Source organism: Chelonoidis abingdonii, chromosome 3, assembly GCF_003597395.2.
Source record: "Chelonoidis abingdonii isolate Lonesome George chromosome 3, CheloAbing_2.0, whole genome shotgun sequence".
Taxonomy (NCBI): domain Eukaryota; kingdom Metazoa; phylum Chordata; order Testudines; family Testudinidae; genus Chelonoidis; species Chelonoidis abingdonii.
Window position 1 is genome coordinate 83,660,235 of NC_133771.1, and position 15,661 is coordinate 83,675,895.

Below are 15,661 nucleotides of genomic sequence, written 5' to 3' on the forward strand. Positions count from 1 at the left end.
CTAAGACAGCTACTAGGGGGATTGCTGATGGGCATGGGCCGTTTACAGCAATCGCAGGGCTTGAAGCCTGGGGACCAGAGCATGCCCTGTCCCCAGGCTGAGTCCCATTTGGGATTAAGGTAGGCTTTAAGAACTACTACTATGGTTAACTAATTCAACTACTAACTGTATACAACTCAATTATAGGTTTTGCAAAGTTTGCAAGAACGGAGAACAATTAACTCTAGCCGAAGGAGCAGACATTCCAGCACCATCACTGGTGGCAAGAAGGAACGGAGGGTGGGGGAAGCCAGTGGTGCTCCTTATACCATGCCACATGGGTGCCACTGCAGAGGGTGCCAGAGCCAGTCCCCTACGGATACTGTTAAGGGAAAAACTTCCAGGACCAGTGCATGTGGCGAGCACATACACCTAATATTTAATGGACATGGGCAAGCACTCAAAGAAGAACTAAAACTCTCTGTCAAAAACTATTGAAGCCAGCAAGGCCAGGATTCAGCATACAGTCTTCACTACCTGTTGCTAGCTTGGTAATAAGAGTAGGGAAACAATAGCGAATCTGTCCAGAGTTTGTATGCGTGTTTCTGGAGTTAGGGAATATTGGATAAAGATTTTCAAGAAGGGAACTTTTGACATGTCCCAATTAGGCCTGAGAAGCCAGGGGAAACATCCCAGTTGCCAGAGACTCAGGTTATTATTACCACATTGCTTTGAGTCAGCATGAAGCAGCTCTTATTTCACACTGCACAGCACTGTGACATGAGCAGTAAAATAAAATATTAGCATTTCAACTTGTTCCTGGTTTAGTAAGGTCACATTCCTGAACAGTCATTCTGAGGTGCTGGAACAATTTGTATGGTAGGGGTGCTGAGAGCCAATGAACCAAACTCTAAACCCTGTATATGATGGAAACCACTTCAAGCCAGAGGGTACGGCAGCACCCTTAGTTCCAGCTCCTATGGGGCCATTGCAGCTGCAGATTTGGCAGCATTTTTTGAACGAATCCTGATCTTTCTGCTTCCTTGTTGGATGACTGCCAAACCCAAAGAGTTTTTAAGATGACCACACAAACACTTTTGGCACTAATCCTCATACAAATCCATATTAATGATCTTCCACAATAGTTTATCTTTCTGCACACATTTTTGTGAACAAAAATGAATGCATAGAATAAAGCAACTGTGAAAACTGTCAAAGTGAATTTGTGGGATTCTGTTGGAACAAATATTTGTGAATACTTTATTACCCCATTAGGCTTATTTTAATTCTGCATTTCCTTACTTTCCAGTGTTTATTGGGAAGTGTAACTTTAGTTGTGAATTTTCTGGCCTCTAGGTATTTGTGTCCTTTAAAATTACAATGTTCTATTAAGGATTTTCTCCCTTACATAATAAAATGCATTTAACTTTAATTCCAGTATAACACGATTCCCTTCCCCTCCCCAAATATTTAATCAGGCTCTTGGTACAGATAACCAGAGGTGGTGATTTGCTGGGGGATGCTTGACCCCCACTTCACCCCAGACCCCGGCCTCACTCCAAAAGAGGTGGGAGAGAAGCGTGACAGAGATGGGAAAGACAAGAAATACCAGGGAAGGTTAATAACTAGAATAATACATTCTGGGGAGTGAGGGTCAAGAGCAAGTGTCTGTCTAACTTGTGATTGCGCACAGTCCTCTCCCAGCACACAGGAAAGAATCTATGGAGCCTGGAGACCAAGTGTAAGTATTTCACATGTTTGTTCAGAGCAAGAGTCTAAAACAAGAGACTTCAAGATACCCTCTGCCTTGAGCATTAACTTGGGCTAAGGGGACCCTAACCTAACTAGTCTGTTCCTTAGCTGGATTAAGTACTAAAGTAATGTACTGTGTGATCGCTTAAAACAATTGACATTAAGAGTCTGATCCTACATTCCCTGTGCGTTCAAAACTCTCACAATGCAAGACTATAGAATCAGAAACATTTTAAGCCCAATTCTGATCTCATGTACTCCCTTTATTTAAAAAACAACAAGGAGTCCTTGTGGCACCTTAGAGACTAACACATTTATTTGGCATAAGCTTTCGTGGACTAGAACCCACTTCATCAGATGCACGGAGTGGAAAATACAGGAGCAGATATAAATACATGAACAGATGTGAGTTGCCTTACCAAATGTGAGGTCAGTCTAATGAGACAATTCAATTAACAGCTGGATACCAATGGAGGAAAAATAACTTTGAAATGGTAATGAGTGTGGCCCATTTCAGACAGTAGACAAGAAGATGTGAGTAACAGTAGGGGGAAATTAGGTTTATTTAAACTCACTACAGTAGAATGCATGCCGATATATATTATGAACTACTTTAATCCTTGCCAGAAGAATCAGGATAAAATATTCCTGCAGAAATTTTGAATGATCTTTCAAATACTAGACAAACAATGAATCATTTAAAATATTTTCCTCAAATTTCATTGAAGATCACTAAAGACCAGTCTGATGCATTACATTTATTATAGCTCTTTGCTCTGTAAAGTAAACCTATTATACTGAGCCCTTAAAAGTAGACACTGCAGTGCACACACCCACACACACATTTGCAGTATGTCTATTTTTTTTTTGCACCTAATGCTATTTTCAATAAATCCATAAAGCACTGTGTATACAACGCTGTTCTGACCTAAAATATCTATTCAAATAACTATGATGAAGAACAAAGTACACTGGTTAGTAAAATCATAGAACAGCATACTATTTTATATTCCACATCTGACTACAGGTCCTCAGTATTTATATACTGCTATGTTCTTACCATTTATAATGAATCTCCAAATTGTTTTATATATGCCAAAAGCACTCTAATTGTATTGAAAAACTATAACTGAGTTGGGACTGGAAAATGGAGACAGCCAAAACAGTATGGACTGTATCCTGGTATTGATTTTTGAGCACTGATTTCACTGGGGAGTTCTGCTTAAAAACATAGGACGAGATTTCTAGAAACTAAAATAAGACAATTATGAAGTTTGAAAAAATATAAAAGATGTTTCTCATATAAATCTCTTAGCAAAATATAATACAAAGTTACATCAAAATTAGATGTAGTTATCATGAATAAAAACTATGTTAAAGGAACATTAAAGTTGCAGAGTTTAATAAATACTCAGAAGTTAGGCAAGTTAGGAATTAAAGTTGCCTCTGCAACCTTATTTCAGCCTTCTTCTGCATACATTACTCCTGGGGGGGAATTCTACACCAAAAATTAAAAAATGCTCTGCCAAAAGAATTCTGCACACTATATTTTAAAATTCTGCATATTTTATTTGTCAAAACAACACTATATAATCCTGTTTTAATTCTTTTGGTAATTTATTTCAAAATACCCATCAGCAAGTATTTCTGTAACAATACACAACAAAATAGATTCTGGAAATGTTTTTGGACAAATAGATTCCTTACTAGACATATTAATACAGAACCATATTTCCTGCACCCCTCAGAAGCAGTGCAAAGGTTTGAGGGAGTTAGGGGTAATGGAGGAGCTGAGGGAGAGGGAAGTAATTGCTGGGAAAGAGCTGGAAAGTGAACCTGGAGGGTTGTTGGATGTGGGTGGGAGAAGTAGGGAACAGTTTTCTGGGGATGGGGGAGGGATAGTTAGGAAGTTGGGAAGCCTCTCCCATGCAGACCCTGACTGACCTCTCACCTTTCCCGGTCAGGTACATCTCCTATGTACCCTCCTGCCCCCCATCCCCATGTGTCCCTGCAACCCCACTTGCACCTACCCCCTAGTCCAGACTGTCCCTCCTGCTAGCTCTTCTGAACCCCAGTCTATATGACCCCTAGCAGCTCCATGTGGCCTGGCTGTGTGCCCTCTCCACTCCCCCGCCCCCATATCCCAGGCCTCCTCATCTGGCCCTGCAAGCAGGGTACTGTGAGGAATGAGCCTCTGCTCTCTCCCTCTTGGATGTGGGCTGCTAGGGCTGATGAGTGGTGAGCCGGCTGCTGTATTGTAGCACCCCATCATTCCCTTGTGGGAGAGAGGCAGAACTGCAGCACCTGTCCGACAATGTATTTTCTGCAGCAGAAAAAAATTTGCAGGGCACATGAATTCTGCGCATATGCAGTGGTGCAGAATTCCCCCAGGAATAATATGCATTATGATTAAGGATAATATTTAGTCATGGAGGTCAGCGATTCCATGACTTTACTGGAGCTTTGTGAGTTCTTTGGCTTCAGCTGTCAGCAGCTGCAGTTGGGGCCAGAGCCAGGGTTGTGCACCCCGGACCATCCCCAGCTGTGGCTGTGCCTGCCCCCCATGGCTGTGGCAAGAACTGGAGCCAGGGCTGTATATCCCCCACAACCAGTGGTTGTTGCCAGGGCTGCCCTCGCCCGGCTGGGGTTGGGGCTATGCCCGCATGGCAGTGGGGCTCAGGCTCTCAGTTCCCCCACCCGGGGCCCAACTGTCATTCATGCCTCCCCGCTCAGCCCTTCCCTCCACCCCCCCCCCAGTTATTTTTTAGTAAAGTCAGACAGGTTGTAGGCATCTGTGTATTTTTGTTTATTGGCTGAGATCTGTATGTGACTTCTGACACAAACTCTTAACCTTAATTATGATACAGTCTTTAATTACATGATCACCTACTATTTTTCCAAAGGACCCCTGCCTCACTGAATGAATAGGTAGCTATTCAACATTTCTTTTTATCCCTCACATTCAATGTGCGGTTCTATGCCTTATGTACCACACACCATTCCAGTGCTGCACTGAATACAGAATAAGTAATTTCTTCATAATTGTTTTTATGGTGCTCTCACCATAGTTTCTGACCTAGAGCCTCAAAGGTATTTAGGCACCTAACTGCCATTGATTTCAATGTGAGTTTGGTGCCTAAATACCTCTGAGGAGCTGGGCCTCACTGCTTCACATATTAATCAATTTTCAAAACACTCCTTTGAGATTAAATGGTATTACCACCCTCATTTTAGAACTGGCATTCAACACCTTTAGACACAGGACCATATTTCACTTCAGGACCACCCAGAGGATTCAGGGGTCCTGGAGCAAAGCAGGGAAGCAGCGGCGGTCTGGGTCTTGGGTGGCAAGGGGCCCTTCAGTCGCTCCGCATCTTCAGCAGCATTGAAGAGCCCCCCGCTGCTGAAATGCTGCCGAAGACCTGGACTGCTGCCGGGCCAGGGCTCGCGCGGCATTTCGGCAGCGGGGGACCCTTCAGTCACTTCCCTATCTTCGGCAGCACTGAAGGGCCCCTCACTGCTGAAATGCTGGCCAAAGACCCGGACCGCTGCTGGGCCAGGGCTCGTGGGGCTCCTACGGGGCCTAGGGCAAATTGCCCCACTTCCCACCCCCTCGGTCAGCCCTGTTTCAATTCCTTCACTACAAACCTTCCATCTTCTGCAACAAATGAAACAGGGGTCCTACAAACAGTATCTTCATTCCCCACACAGCCCAGAGCCATTCCCAAAGCACAGTCAATCCTCTACACTGTAAGAATTTTGTGTGTGTGTGTGGTATAAAGATTTTATGAGCAGGAATTGAGAATGGTTGCACAACTAAGTAACGCAAGTTATTCCAAATAAATGTTAATGAAACTTCATACCATCTTATTACATATATGCCATATGTAGTATGGAAAAAACTATTTTAAGACTGCTTTAGAGAAATTTTAATATTTTCACTGATATTTCCTTTTATATTCTTCTACCTGTAAAATCAGGAGCCTTTCAATTTGTCTATACTTGGCATTTTCAGTCAGTGGTAGCCAGCAACTGGTGTTAGCTGCACCAGTGCAAGTCCCAACTAAAGACAAGGAAAGCCAGGATTTCAGGCAGCAGTAAACTCAGCTAATGCAAATTGCAGCTTTTTTAAAGTATACTTGGGGTTTGTATTAGTGCAGTTACACTGGGAGTTGGGCCCCCCATGGCTGAATCTCAATTCAACAAGACTTCAGCTACCAGGAGCCCATATTGTACCGAAAAGAAAAAATAATTGTGCAAATATCTAAACTGATCAAAAATAGCTTTTTGTGTATAAAAGTCTCATGATTTTGAAGTTTAGTATCTGAAGATCTTCCAAGGCTAGAAGTGAGTGCCAGCACTGAGAGAAGCAAACATTATTCACTCTATTATTTTATCGCAACTGCTTATGGTGCTTATATGGCCCCTATCATTAGCTTCTGAGTACATCACAATCTTTAATGTACTGACTCACAAAACTGCTGTGAGGTAAGAAAGCACCATTTCACAGATGAGAAACTTAGGCTGAGTGATTTACTGAAGGTCATACAAAAAGTCAATGATAGAACAGGGATTTAAAATTCAGAACCCCAGACCCTTTAGCTCCTGGAACATCTTCCTCTACTCCCTCCAGCTCTTGGAAGCTTCTTACCTTCTCCATGGGTGATGTTTGTATGCTGCCTTTGTAGATCAATCTGCCAGCAGTTTTTTGACCTTAAACACAATCCTGCAAATCCTTACTCATGCAATTAGTCCCACTGAAGTCATTGCTGCTTAAGCCTCCCAGAGCAGCCAGGTAGGTCACATGCCTCACTTGTGTAGGAGAAAATCAGCACATATGTATTTATGAAGCTCCACCTACACTCTTTGATTCACCAAGATGATGTGGCTTTATTTACATGTTAAGTTACCAGGCTAAATTGTTAATTTGCATGTTAAGTTTCATTAATTCCTTTGATTCACAATGGGACATGAGTATGCATAGAACAGATGTGAAGACTTTGAAAGTTAAAATAACAAAGTGGGTTATGTACAGCACTTGTCTTCTTGGGCACCTTTGTGCTGGATTACTACCACCACAAAGTTCAAACATCAGTGTTTACACGGCCAGGTTCTGTGAATGGTGTACTAAAACAATCTGTCCAAACCATGCAAGACCCATTCCAGCTTTTACTGCACCTACACTAGACAGAAAATTAAGCAGAAACTGCAGACACACACAGAACTCTACAACAAGAAACAAGTTAGTATGAATTATGCAGATGAAAAATTGATGCACTCCCTCTGGAATCATGAACCCATTATGGTACTTATATTTTTCATGCATATTAATATAATCAAAACAAACATTTTCAAAAGGTAGGCTAAGGAATCATTTGACAGTGTGTCTATTCAATTACCTCAGAGTATTTCAGAAATACTCCCACTTTTTTAATATAAATTCAACTATTACAGCAGTGGAGTAATTAATCTATTTTTACACCCCTGAGCTCAGTGTAGTTTTTTTTCTTCATGTTATGTACCTAAATAATTACGAATGGTTTTTAATAACAGATGGTCTTGCAAGACCAGTTCACATCAGTGGCAAAATACTTTATTGTAATTTTTCTGTGTCACAATAATTTCATATTAATCAAACTTTTTTCTAGAAAGTGGTATCAACATCATTTCATAATTGCAAGAGTACATAGCTTCATCGGAGTGGTAAGTTTATAGCATTATTATTTTTGCTCCTTTCCCATTTTTCTTCAAAACAGGCTGAATCTTTTGTGCTATGTACCATAATCTACTCTATGATCAAGTCTTCTTTGATCAGATTGAGCCACAATTTCTGTCTTGGTCCAAGGAAAATAATAAATAGAGCTAAGTTCTCCCTGGTTGTCACCCCAGGCAGTGGAGTAGAATGTAAGCCTTGCGTTTTACACAAGACTAAATTGTGCCACCCATACTAGGGGAACTCCTGAGAATGCTAGTGGTGCAAACACCATCTTCTCTCTTTGAGCTGAATTCTTCCTGGGGCACAGTTATCTTGCTGGTTGGTGGCATGACATTTGCTATTCAGAGGGGGGATTCCTGCTTGACATGTTCAAAAATGCTGGGAGCACTGATCAGTTGATAGACTGATGCACAGATGAAAGAGCAAACAGCTGCTTTTAAAATAGTCACATTGTGCCAGATTCTACCACCCTTACTTATAATAGTACCCAACTACATCGGTAGCCCCACTCAAGACAATGCATCTCGCCAAAGAGCAAGGTGCTACTCAAGCAGAGTCATTACAGTCCAAGTAAGGGATTCACAATATGGACCTCTGTGCTTCATAGAGCAGCACTGACGTGATTACCCTGTCACTTAAACCAGTAAGACCTCACTGATGAATGACATTATTCCTGATTTACACAGTGGGGTGAGACTAGAATCAGGTCGAAAGTCTATATCTGTTTCTCTGTACATACTTACACTGACAGTTAGGACCCTACCAAATTCAAAGTCAACTTTGGTCAATTTCATGGTCACAGAATTATAAAGGAGACTTTTGTCATTGACTTCAAAGTGGACTAGCATTTTACCCCATATATCTGATAGTACAAGCAAGGGAAATTCGTACTAGTAAGTTTTGTAAAACTTCTATTATTTAAAATTAGCCTTCTTTAAAAAAAGTCAGGATGTCTTGATTTTAATGTCTAACAGAGCAATAAATCAACACTTTGTCAATGTCAAAGCTAGAATACTAGCTTTCTAATGGCATTTCTAGTCCTAGGGGTTCATAAAATATTGTAAAACCTCTTATTGGTCCAAAACAAATTATATAGCAAAGGACATGTTCAATCCTGGGTTTTTATCTATGTCAGATTTGGTGAGGAAAAAATAATTTTGGGGTACCATTTAAAAAAAAAAGATGCTGAAAGTTTATCTGAAGAGTGAGATATTTGATAATTGTGGGTCAGATGGTTGAGTTGGCAGAACACAAGTGAGAAGTCAACAAAGCAATAAGAGAACCCAATTATATGAGGTGCAAGCCCACCTCCTGTCAAATGGTGTACAGCCTCAGCTCCAAAATTAATTTAGGGACTCAGTATCTTTCAGTTAATTAAATGACTGCAGATATTGCCACAGGGTTACAGAAACAAAGTCATTTTATGGACATTGTAACATCATGTGGTATAACATAGGGACTACATAATAAAGAGGCTTATATTAGCATGAATTTGGGATTACCCCATTATACACGAGTAGCTCTGCAATATCACATGGCACCACTACAAATGGACAAAGCTAAAAGCAGAATGTGTTCTTGCATTGTACAATACTACTTTTATTTGTATTGAGTGATGTACAATATATATGTTTTTCATCACTTGTAATAACTTTGTTAAAATACATGGATTTATTTGTTTTGTTCTGTAAAGCCACTCTTACTGAAAACTGCTTGACTCAGGCTCCAGGATAAATGTGTTTTTGAAAGAGTTTTTCCTCTTACACAGTAAGATTACCTTCAAGGAAGAGATTGTGGCAACTGCTTTAAACCTCCACCAATGACTCATAAGATCTAGTTAAAAAAAAAAAAAAAAAAGGCAGGCAGGCACTAACTTTTCCTCCCAAACCCTAGAGCAATTTTTAAGTTTTAAATATTAAAAAGGCAATCTACCTTGATATGTATCAAGCATTAATATTGTCTCATAAAATAGTAATGGTTCTCCCTTTTTGATTACAGGCATGCATCAAGCATAGAGCAAGGCAGTAAGTTAGAAAAGACATTCAAACACCTCTTCCCCAAAGGCAAAATGTCCTCAAGATCAATTGGAAAAGGTATAAAACTAGCTTTCTCCAACCAAACGTTGATCTTGAATCCCCATAAACTATTAAAGACACCCACAATAGGGAGAAGATGTATTTTAAATTAAAACATTTATAGGCACAGAGAAGTGACTTTGCAAGCTAAACAGGAGTACTTCACTACTAAGAATACTTTGCTGTTTTATGTTGGTTGCCCCACATATTTACTGATTTGTGTCGCTTTATGACAAACCTGACTGAAAGGGTTTCTGTAAAGTATGGACTTAAGTGTGTTAGTGATTGATTGATGTACAGTATTTATTGTACATTATGATTGGCACTTACACCTTTGAAGTCTAGGTACTGTAGCATCACATTCTATTAAAAGCACTACACAACCTTTTTCCTATCATATACTTTGCAGCAATTAGATTGATTGCTTTACTTTTTTTCACGTCGGCAATTACACTAGTGTTTTTTGTTTCCGTGTAATGCCTCTTTCCTATAGCCTGAGAGAAATCAACTGTTCATGCACTGAATGGAAAAAAAAAATGTTGTTTTACTGTGCATTTCACATTGTCATTTTCCGTCTTTTAAAAAGAAAAACAAGACAATCTGAGTTTTAAAAAAAGTTAAAATGTAATCTTCTCTAAGATTCTGATGTTTAAAAAAGATCAGGTTCACATATTGTAATTATGAATGTAACAAGCAACTCAAAATAGATACAATAACTTGCTTTTTGCATTTCACTATGATGAAATGGATTCCATAATTCATTATGACAAGCAAGTTGGAATAAATATGATCAAGAGCGCTATGCAAATATCTTTTAAAAAAAAAAAACCCACAGAAGGCACCACAATTACAATAAAGTTTCATCCCATCATGATTCATTTCCCCCCCTAAAAGTAATAAGACCAACAAAAGAAATTAATCATAATGCATAATTAGTCAAGATGTACAAGCCAACCAGCTGGCTCTGCAGGGAGAAAAGGGAGGCAAGCTATTTTAACTAAAGTAAATGGCACTTTCAATCAAGTTTGGCTTTACTAGGTATTGTTTAGCTTGATTTTCCTGTTATTAACTTGTATTTCCCTATTTAATTTAGCATATCTTTTCATTTGTTATTTTTTAGAAGAGTCACAGTTTGCAATGTTAGTGAACTTTTGTCTTGAATTGCTCACAAGTTGTTCTGCAGGTTGCACTTTGGGTGTCCCTTGTACTGCCACTTGGTAGAAGTTTGGTAACCGGATGTCGTATCGAAGTCCTTTCCCTATGTGCACTCTGTCATTCAAGGCATATAGTTTATCAGCAATGTCACTCCCAATTAAAATTGAAAACAGACGTGAGATGAAACGGTGTTTAGCAAACAGCAAATACAGTTTCTTTCTCCTCCAAGCCACATATCGACAGTCCGTCTCTGCTGTAAGAGTTACCTGAAAATGAGATTAAAAATAGCTAAATTCCGATGTGCTGATGTTGACTATGCAATTGTATGAAGGGCTCAGGTCTGTTCTTCTTACTCAGAAGAAACTCCCATGGGCTTCAACAGGAAATGTGCACAAGTAAAAACTGCAGAATCAGGCTTTTATGACAATTGGCCACAGAAATCCTACAGATAGTCCTCTGAAAGTCCCACTAGTGCTCCTTGGATTGCTGCCTGCGCATGTGCCTTATTCTTTCTGCTCTGTATACACAACAGTTGAAGTTAACTGAGCTATGTCAATTTAAGCCAGCTGAGAATATGACCCAAGACTCACTGCAGAGAGAAGACAGGTGGGGAAGAAGACCAAGAATTTCTAGTTTCCTTGGATCCAGAAGTTCTCTAGGTGTATGCCCAGATGAAATGTAAAAAGACCATTACATAATACAAAGGCAGTCTATTTCTGAAATACCAAATAGGGTCATTTTTTCTAAGCAATCATATTTTGCAGCAACAATATAAAACTAAATAAAAATGAAATACCACCAACAGAATATAGACATAACCAATCAACTGAGTACCCAGACCTCCCTCCCCTATATACTCAAGTCTGGCATTTTCAATAACAAAAATAATACAGTACATTAATTTCTAAAGTGATTAACTATGCAACCGTTTAAAGAAGTACACAAAAACCCTGCATGTTTTACCTGGAAAACACCCTCTTCTGTGGGTCTTAGAGAATCCCATTCAGGAGAATCCAGAAATTGAAGGGGGAAAATATAATGCAGAAACTCTCCATCAACTGTCACTCTGATCCTACCAAAATAAAGTGGATGTGTCAATGTTGCACTCATAAAAGTAGACAGAATAGTAAGTTACTTATAATACTAAACAGCAGCCGGATGTGAGGTACTTTAATACTCAGTATACGGTGCTGAGGTCAGTGAGGTCTATGCTTATTTATTCATACTGTTTTCTTTAATTTTAACACACAAAATATCAAGCAAGCACCTAAGGTTCAAATCTTCCAGTCCTTAGTCAAGGCAAGATCATTCTATAGACGACTGGCATATGGAAGGGCTGAATGTTAGGCATAGGGTGGCCTGATATGGCGGATATACATAGAGATGGTGAAAGAGCATGATTCACCTTCTTCTTCTAAGACCAAGAGAACCCCCTTTGTTATTTTGTGGCTCTGCATTTTAGAGGGCTGAGGTGAAAGGGAGGCATGGTAACTGGGGAGACATCCCTCATGTAACAAATATGATTTTCCCATGCAAGGTAATGCTGTTTCAGGAGCTGTGACTGAGGCCAGGAGAATAGCATGGAGACATTGGGTCTCTGTATGAATGGCCTAGCCCTCTGCAGACCAAGATTTTCATGAGTTAAAAAATTATCTAGGACTCAACTGCACCTTGTATGCCACTCTGAGAGCTACTCAGCAGGGCCACCCAAAGGATTCAGGGGGCCTGGGGTCAGGGCCGGTGCAACCATTTAGGCGACCTAGGCGCTGGGCCCACCTAGAGCGCTGGGATTTGGGAAGCGCCATTTTCTTCTGCAGCGACCGTGGCACCTCGGTCGCTGCCGGCATTTACATGGAGGGAGCTGGGGTAGGGGAGCACGAGGAGGGCCGCCTGCAGCAAGTAAAGGGGGGAGAGGCAGCACGCAGGGGAACTCCCTGCCCCAGCTCACCCCTGCCCCGCCTGCTTCCCGAGCATGCCGCGGCTGCTTCACTTCTCCCGCCTCCCAGGCTTGCGGCGCCTAAGCTGATTGGCGCTGCAAGCCTGGGAGGTGGGAGAAGAGAAGCAGTGACAGCATGCTCGGGGTGCTTGTGCGTGGAGCATGGGTGAGCTGGGGCAGGGAGGTGCCTCAGAGTGGGGCGCAAGGTTGAAGTTTCGCCTAGGGTGCGAAACATCCTTGCACCGGCCCTGCCTGGGGTCTTTGACGGCGGGGGGACCCCGCTGCCGAATTGCCACCAAAGACCCGGCACTCCAGCGGCAGGTTCCGGGGCAGAAGGACCCCCCGCCACCGAATTGCCGCCGAAGATCTGGAGCGGAAGAAGTTCTAGGGGCCCAGGTCCCGTGAGAGTTTTCCGGGGCCCCTGGAGTGAGTGAAGGACCCCGCTCCAGGAGCCCAAAAAACTCTCATGGGGGCCCTGCAGGGCCTGGAGCGAATTGCCCCACTTGCCCACCCCCGGGCAGCCCTGCTACTCAGGACGGGGCTTAATGCTCTCATCTCCCATGCGCAGGGGAGTGGAAGTCTTTTGTCTCACCCCAGGAAGAAGTGTAACATGCATTTCCCTGCATGTTTGGCCAATGGGGAGGGATGGACACTATCCTGCAGCATAGCTAGCACTCATGTGGACACTAGCAGGGACTGTGGTTGTGCTCAGCTGTCGGGGAGGGAGGCTTTTTGTTTCTTATGCCTTTTCCACTCCTTGGACACCCATGAAGCACGCAAGTACAATCTAGGATATAATGTAGCGATAAGCTATTAAAACACACATAGCATTCACTGCTATACGGTGTAGCACAATTTTGTTTCCCACATTAGTCAGGTTATACTAATAGAGAACACTTCTAAACGATTCTTATGTTATTAAAACAATAGATGGGTAACAAATACAGTGATGAATGCACTCATGCTCCCTTTATTTGAATTTCTTAACGAAAAATGGAAGTGGTATAATACAATGGTCTGGAAAAAATATTAGTCTCCTTGTTCTTTAAGCTGTTAAGTGTTCTCATGCTGAAGACATCCTGGACACGTTTACAGTTTTTAAACTGTCAGTCTATTTAATCTCTGGTACTTGAATTAAACGTGAGCAAACAATATACAAATAAGGAATTACTGTTTACTTTTATATTTGGAATGAGGAAAAAAACCCACCCTGTAAATAGGTAAGAACAAACTGATACAAACCTTCCAGACACAAGCATAGAGAGTTTATCAATAGGTGTTTTGCCTTGCATAGCATAACAATGCTCCTTCTCCAAACTAATCACTTCTGCATCACAACACAAGACAATCTTCCTAAAAACAGTCAAGGAGATTCCCAGAGGCTGAAAAAGAGAACTGTAGAGTTCCTGGAATTCTTTTTCAAAGGAAACACTCCGAACTTGATAGGTAACGTAAATAAATTGTATGAAGCATATCACAAAGAGGACAAAATTCCAGGAGAAGATATCAGCAGCACATATATCCAGCCAAGCCCATATAGAAGAGCAGAGAAAACCCAATCCAAGCAAACTGAAGACGTACATTAGCCCAAAGAATCCACTTCCTCCCATGAAGCCAACAACAAATAGAATACTAGCTAGATGGTAGATCGATCCCTCTGGCTCTTGCTTCCAGGCTACACAGGTAGGATGTGCATATATCAAACTCTCCCAAAAACTTTCATTTTCCCCCATGGCTGAAATAATTATTTGGTTCAGTTTAAGTTCTCTCTGCCTTCTAAAACTTTATTTATATAGGTACAGATAGAGGGGGGTTCATTGCTTTTCCATCTTTGTAGCCACTGGTAACTGATCACCATAATCCCATGCTCTTCTGTTTTAAGCATCTAGGAAGTTAGTGTTCTCAGAAGTCCATGTTCTTTCTCACCGGCTCATGTATCCTTCCAATTTGGTTGGATCCATAACATGATCTGATCTGGCTAAGTGAAGAAAAGAGAGGAGTATTAATACAAATATTTGCATAAGTTAGCTCAGACAAGATTTCACAGATTTTAATGCCAGAAATGGGCACTATGTTCACCTAATCTGACTTCTTACATAATACAAGTCATAGAATTTCACCAAGTGGCTCTAGCCTCAAGCTCATCATAACTTCTGGCTTAAAGACTTCAGGTGAGGGGGAAGTCCACCCTACATATGTTATTCTAATGGGTTAATTACTCTCACTGTTAAAAATTTGCACACCTTATTTCTAGCCAAAAATAAAAAAAAAATAAAAATCTTTCCTTATCTTTGATATCTTTCTTAATAACATTGTCAGTAGGTCTGTCAAGTGATTAAAAATGTATTGTGATTAATCGCAGTGTTAAACAATAATAGAATACCATTTATTTAAATATTTCTGGATGTTTTCTATATTTTCAAATATATTGATTTCAATTACAACATAGAATACAAAGTGTACAGTGTTCACTTTATATTTATTTTTATTACAAATATTTGCACTGTAAAAAACAAAAGAAATAGTATTTTTCAATTCACCTTCTTTGCATTTTGTCTGCAGTCAAAGTGTTCTTAAAATGAACAACGTGCAGGGTCATCACTCGAGACTGCTGTAACATGGAATATATGGCAGAATGAAAGTAAAACAGAACAGGGGACAGACAATTCTCCCCCAAGGAGTTGTCACAAATTTAATTAACACTTTTTTTAAAATGAGTGTCATCAGCATGGAAGCATCACCTCTGGAATGGTGGCCGAAGCATGAAGTGGCATATGAATGTTTAGCATATCTGGCACATAAATACCTTGCAATGCCAGCTACAAAAGTGCCATGCAAATACCTGTTCTGTCTGGTGGCACTGTAAATAAGAAGAGGGTAGCATTATTTCCTGTAAATGTAAACAAACTTGTCTGTCTTTGTCATGGTATAATTCCCCACTCTGAACCTTAGCGTCCAAAAGATGGGGTACCAGCATGAAGTCCTCTAAGCTCAATTACCAGCTTAGTACTTGTAGCGCTGCCACCAACCAGGAATTCCAGTGCCTGG

The 15,661-nt window shown here is 40.9% G+C and overlaps 1 protein-coding gene across 1 annotated transcript; it reads right to left on the reverse strand.

Annotated features, from left to right (window-relative positions):
* Window positions 1-9,807: 9,807 nt before the first annotated feature.
* Window positions 9,808-14,511, reverse strand: POPDC3 (popeye domain cAMP effector 3). Its single transcript, XM_032783578.2, has 3 exons — window positions 13,856-14,511; window positions 11,641-11,749; window positions 9,808-10,943 (listed from the first exon to the last, which is right to left on the reverse strand). Exons 1-3 carry the CDS (start codon window positions 14,344-14,346, stop codon window positions 10,632-10,634), a joined length of 912 nt encoding a protein of 303 aa, XP_032639469.1. The 5' UTR covers window positions 14,347-14,511; the 3' UTR covers window positions 9,808-10,631.
* Window positions 14,512-15,661: the final 1,150 nt, after the last annotated feature.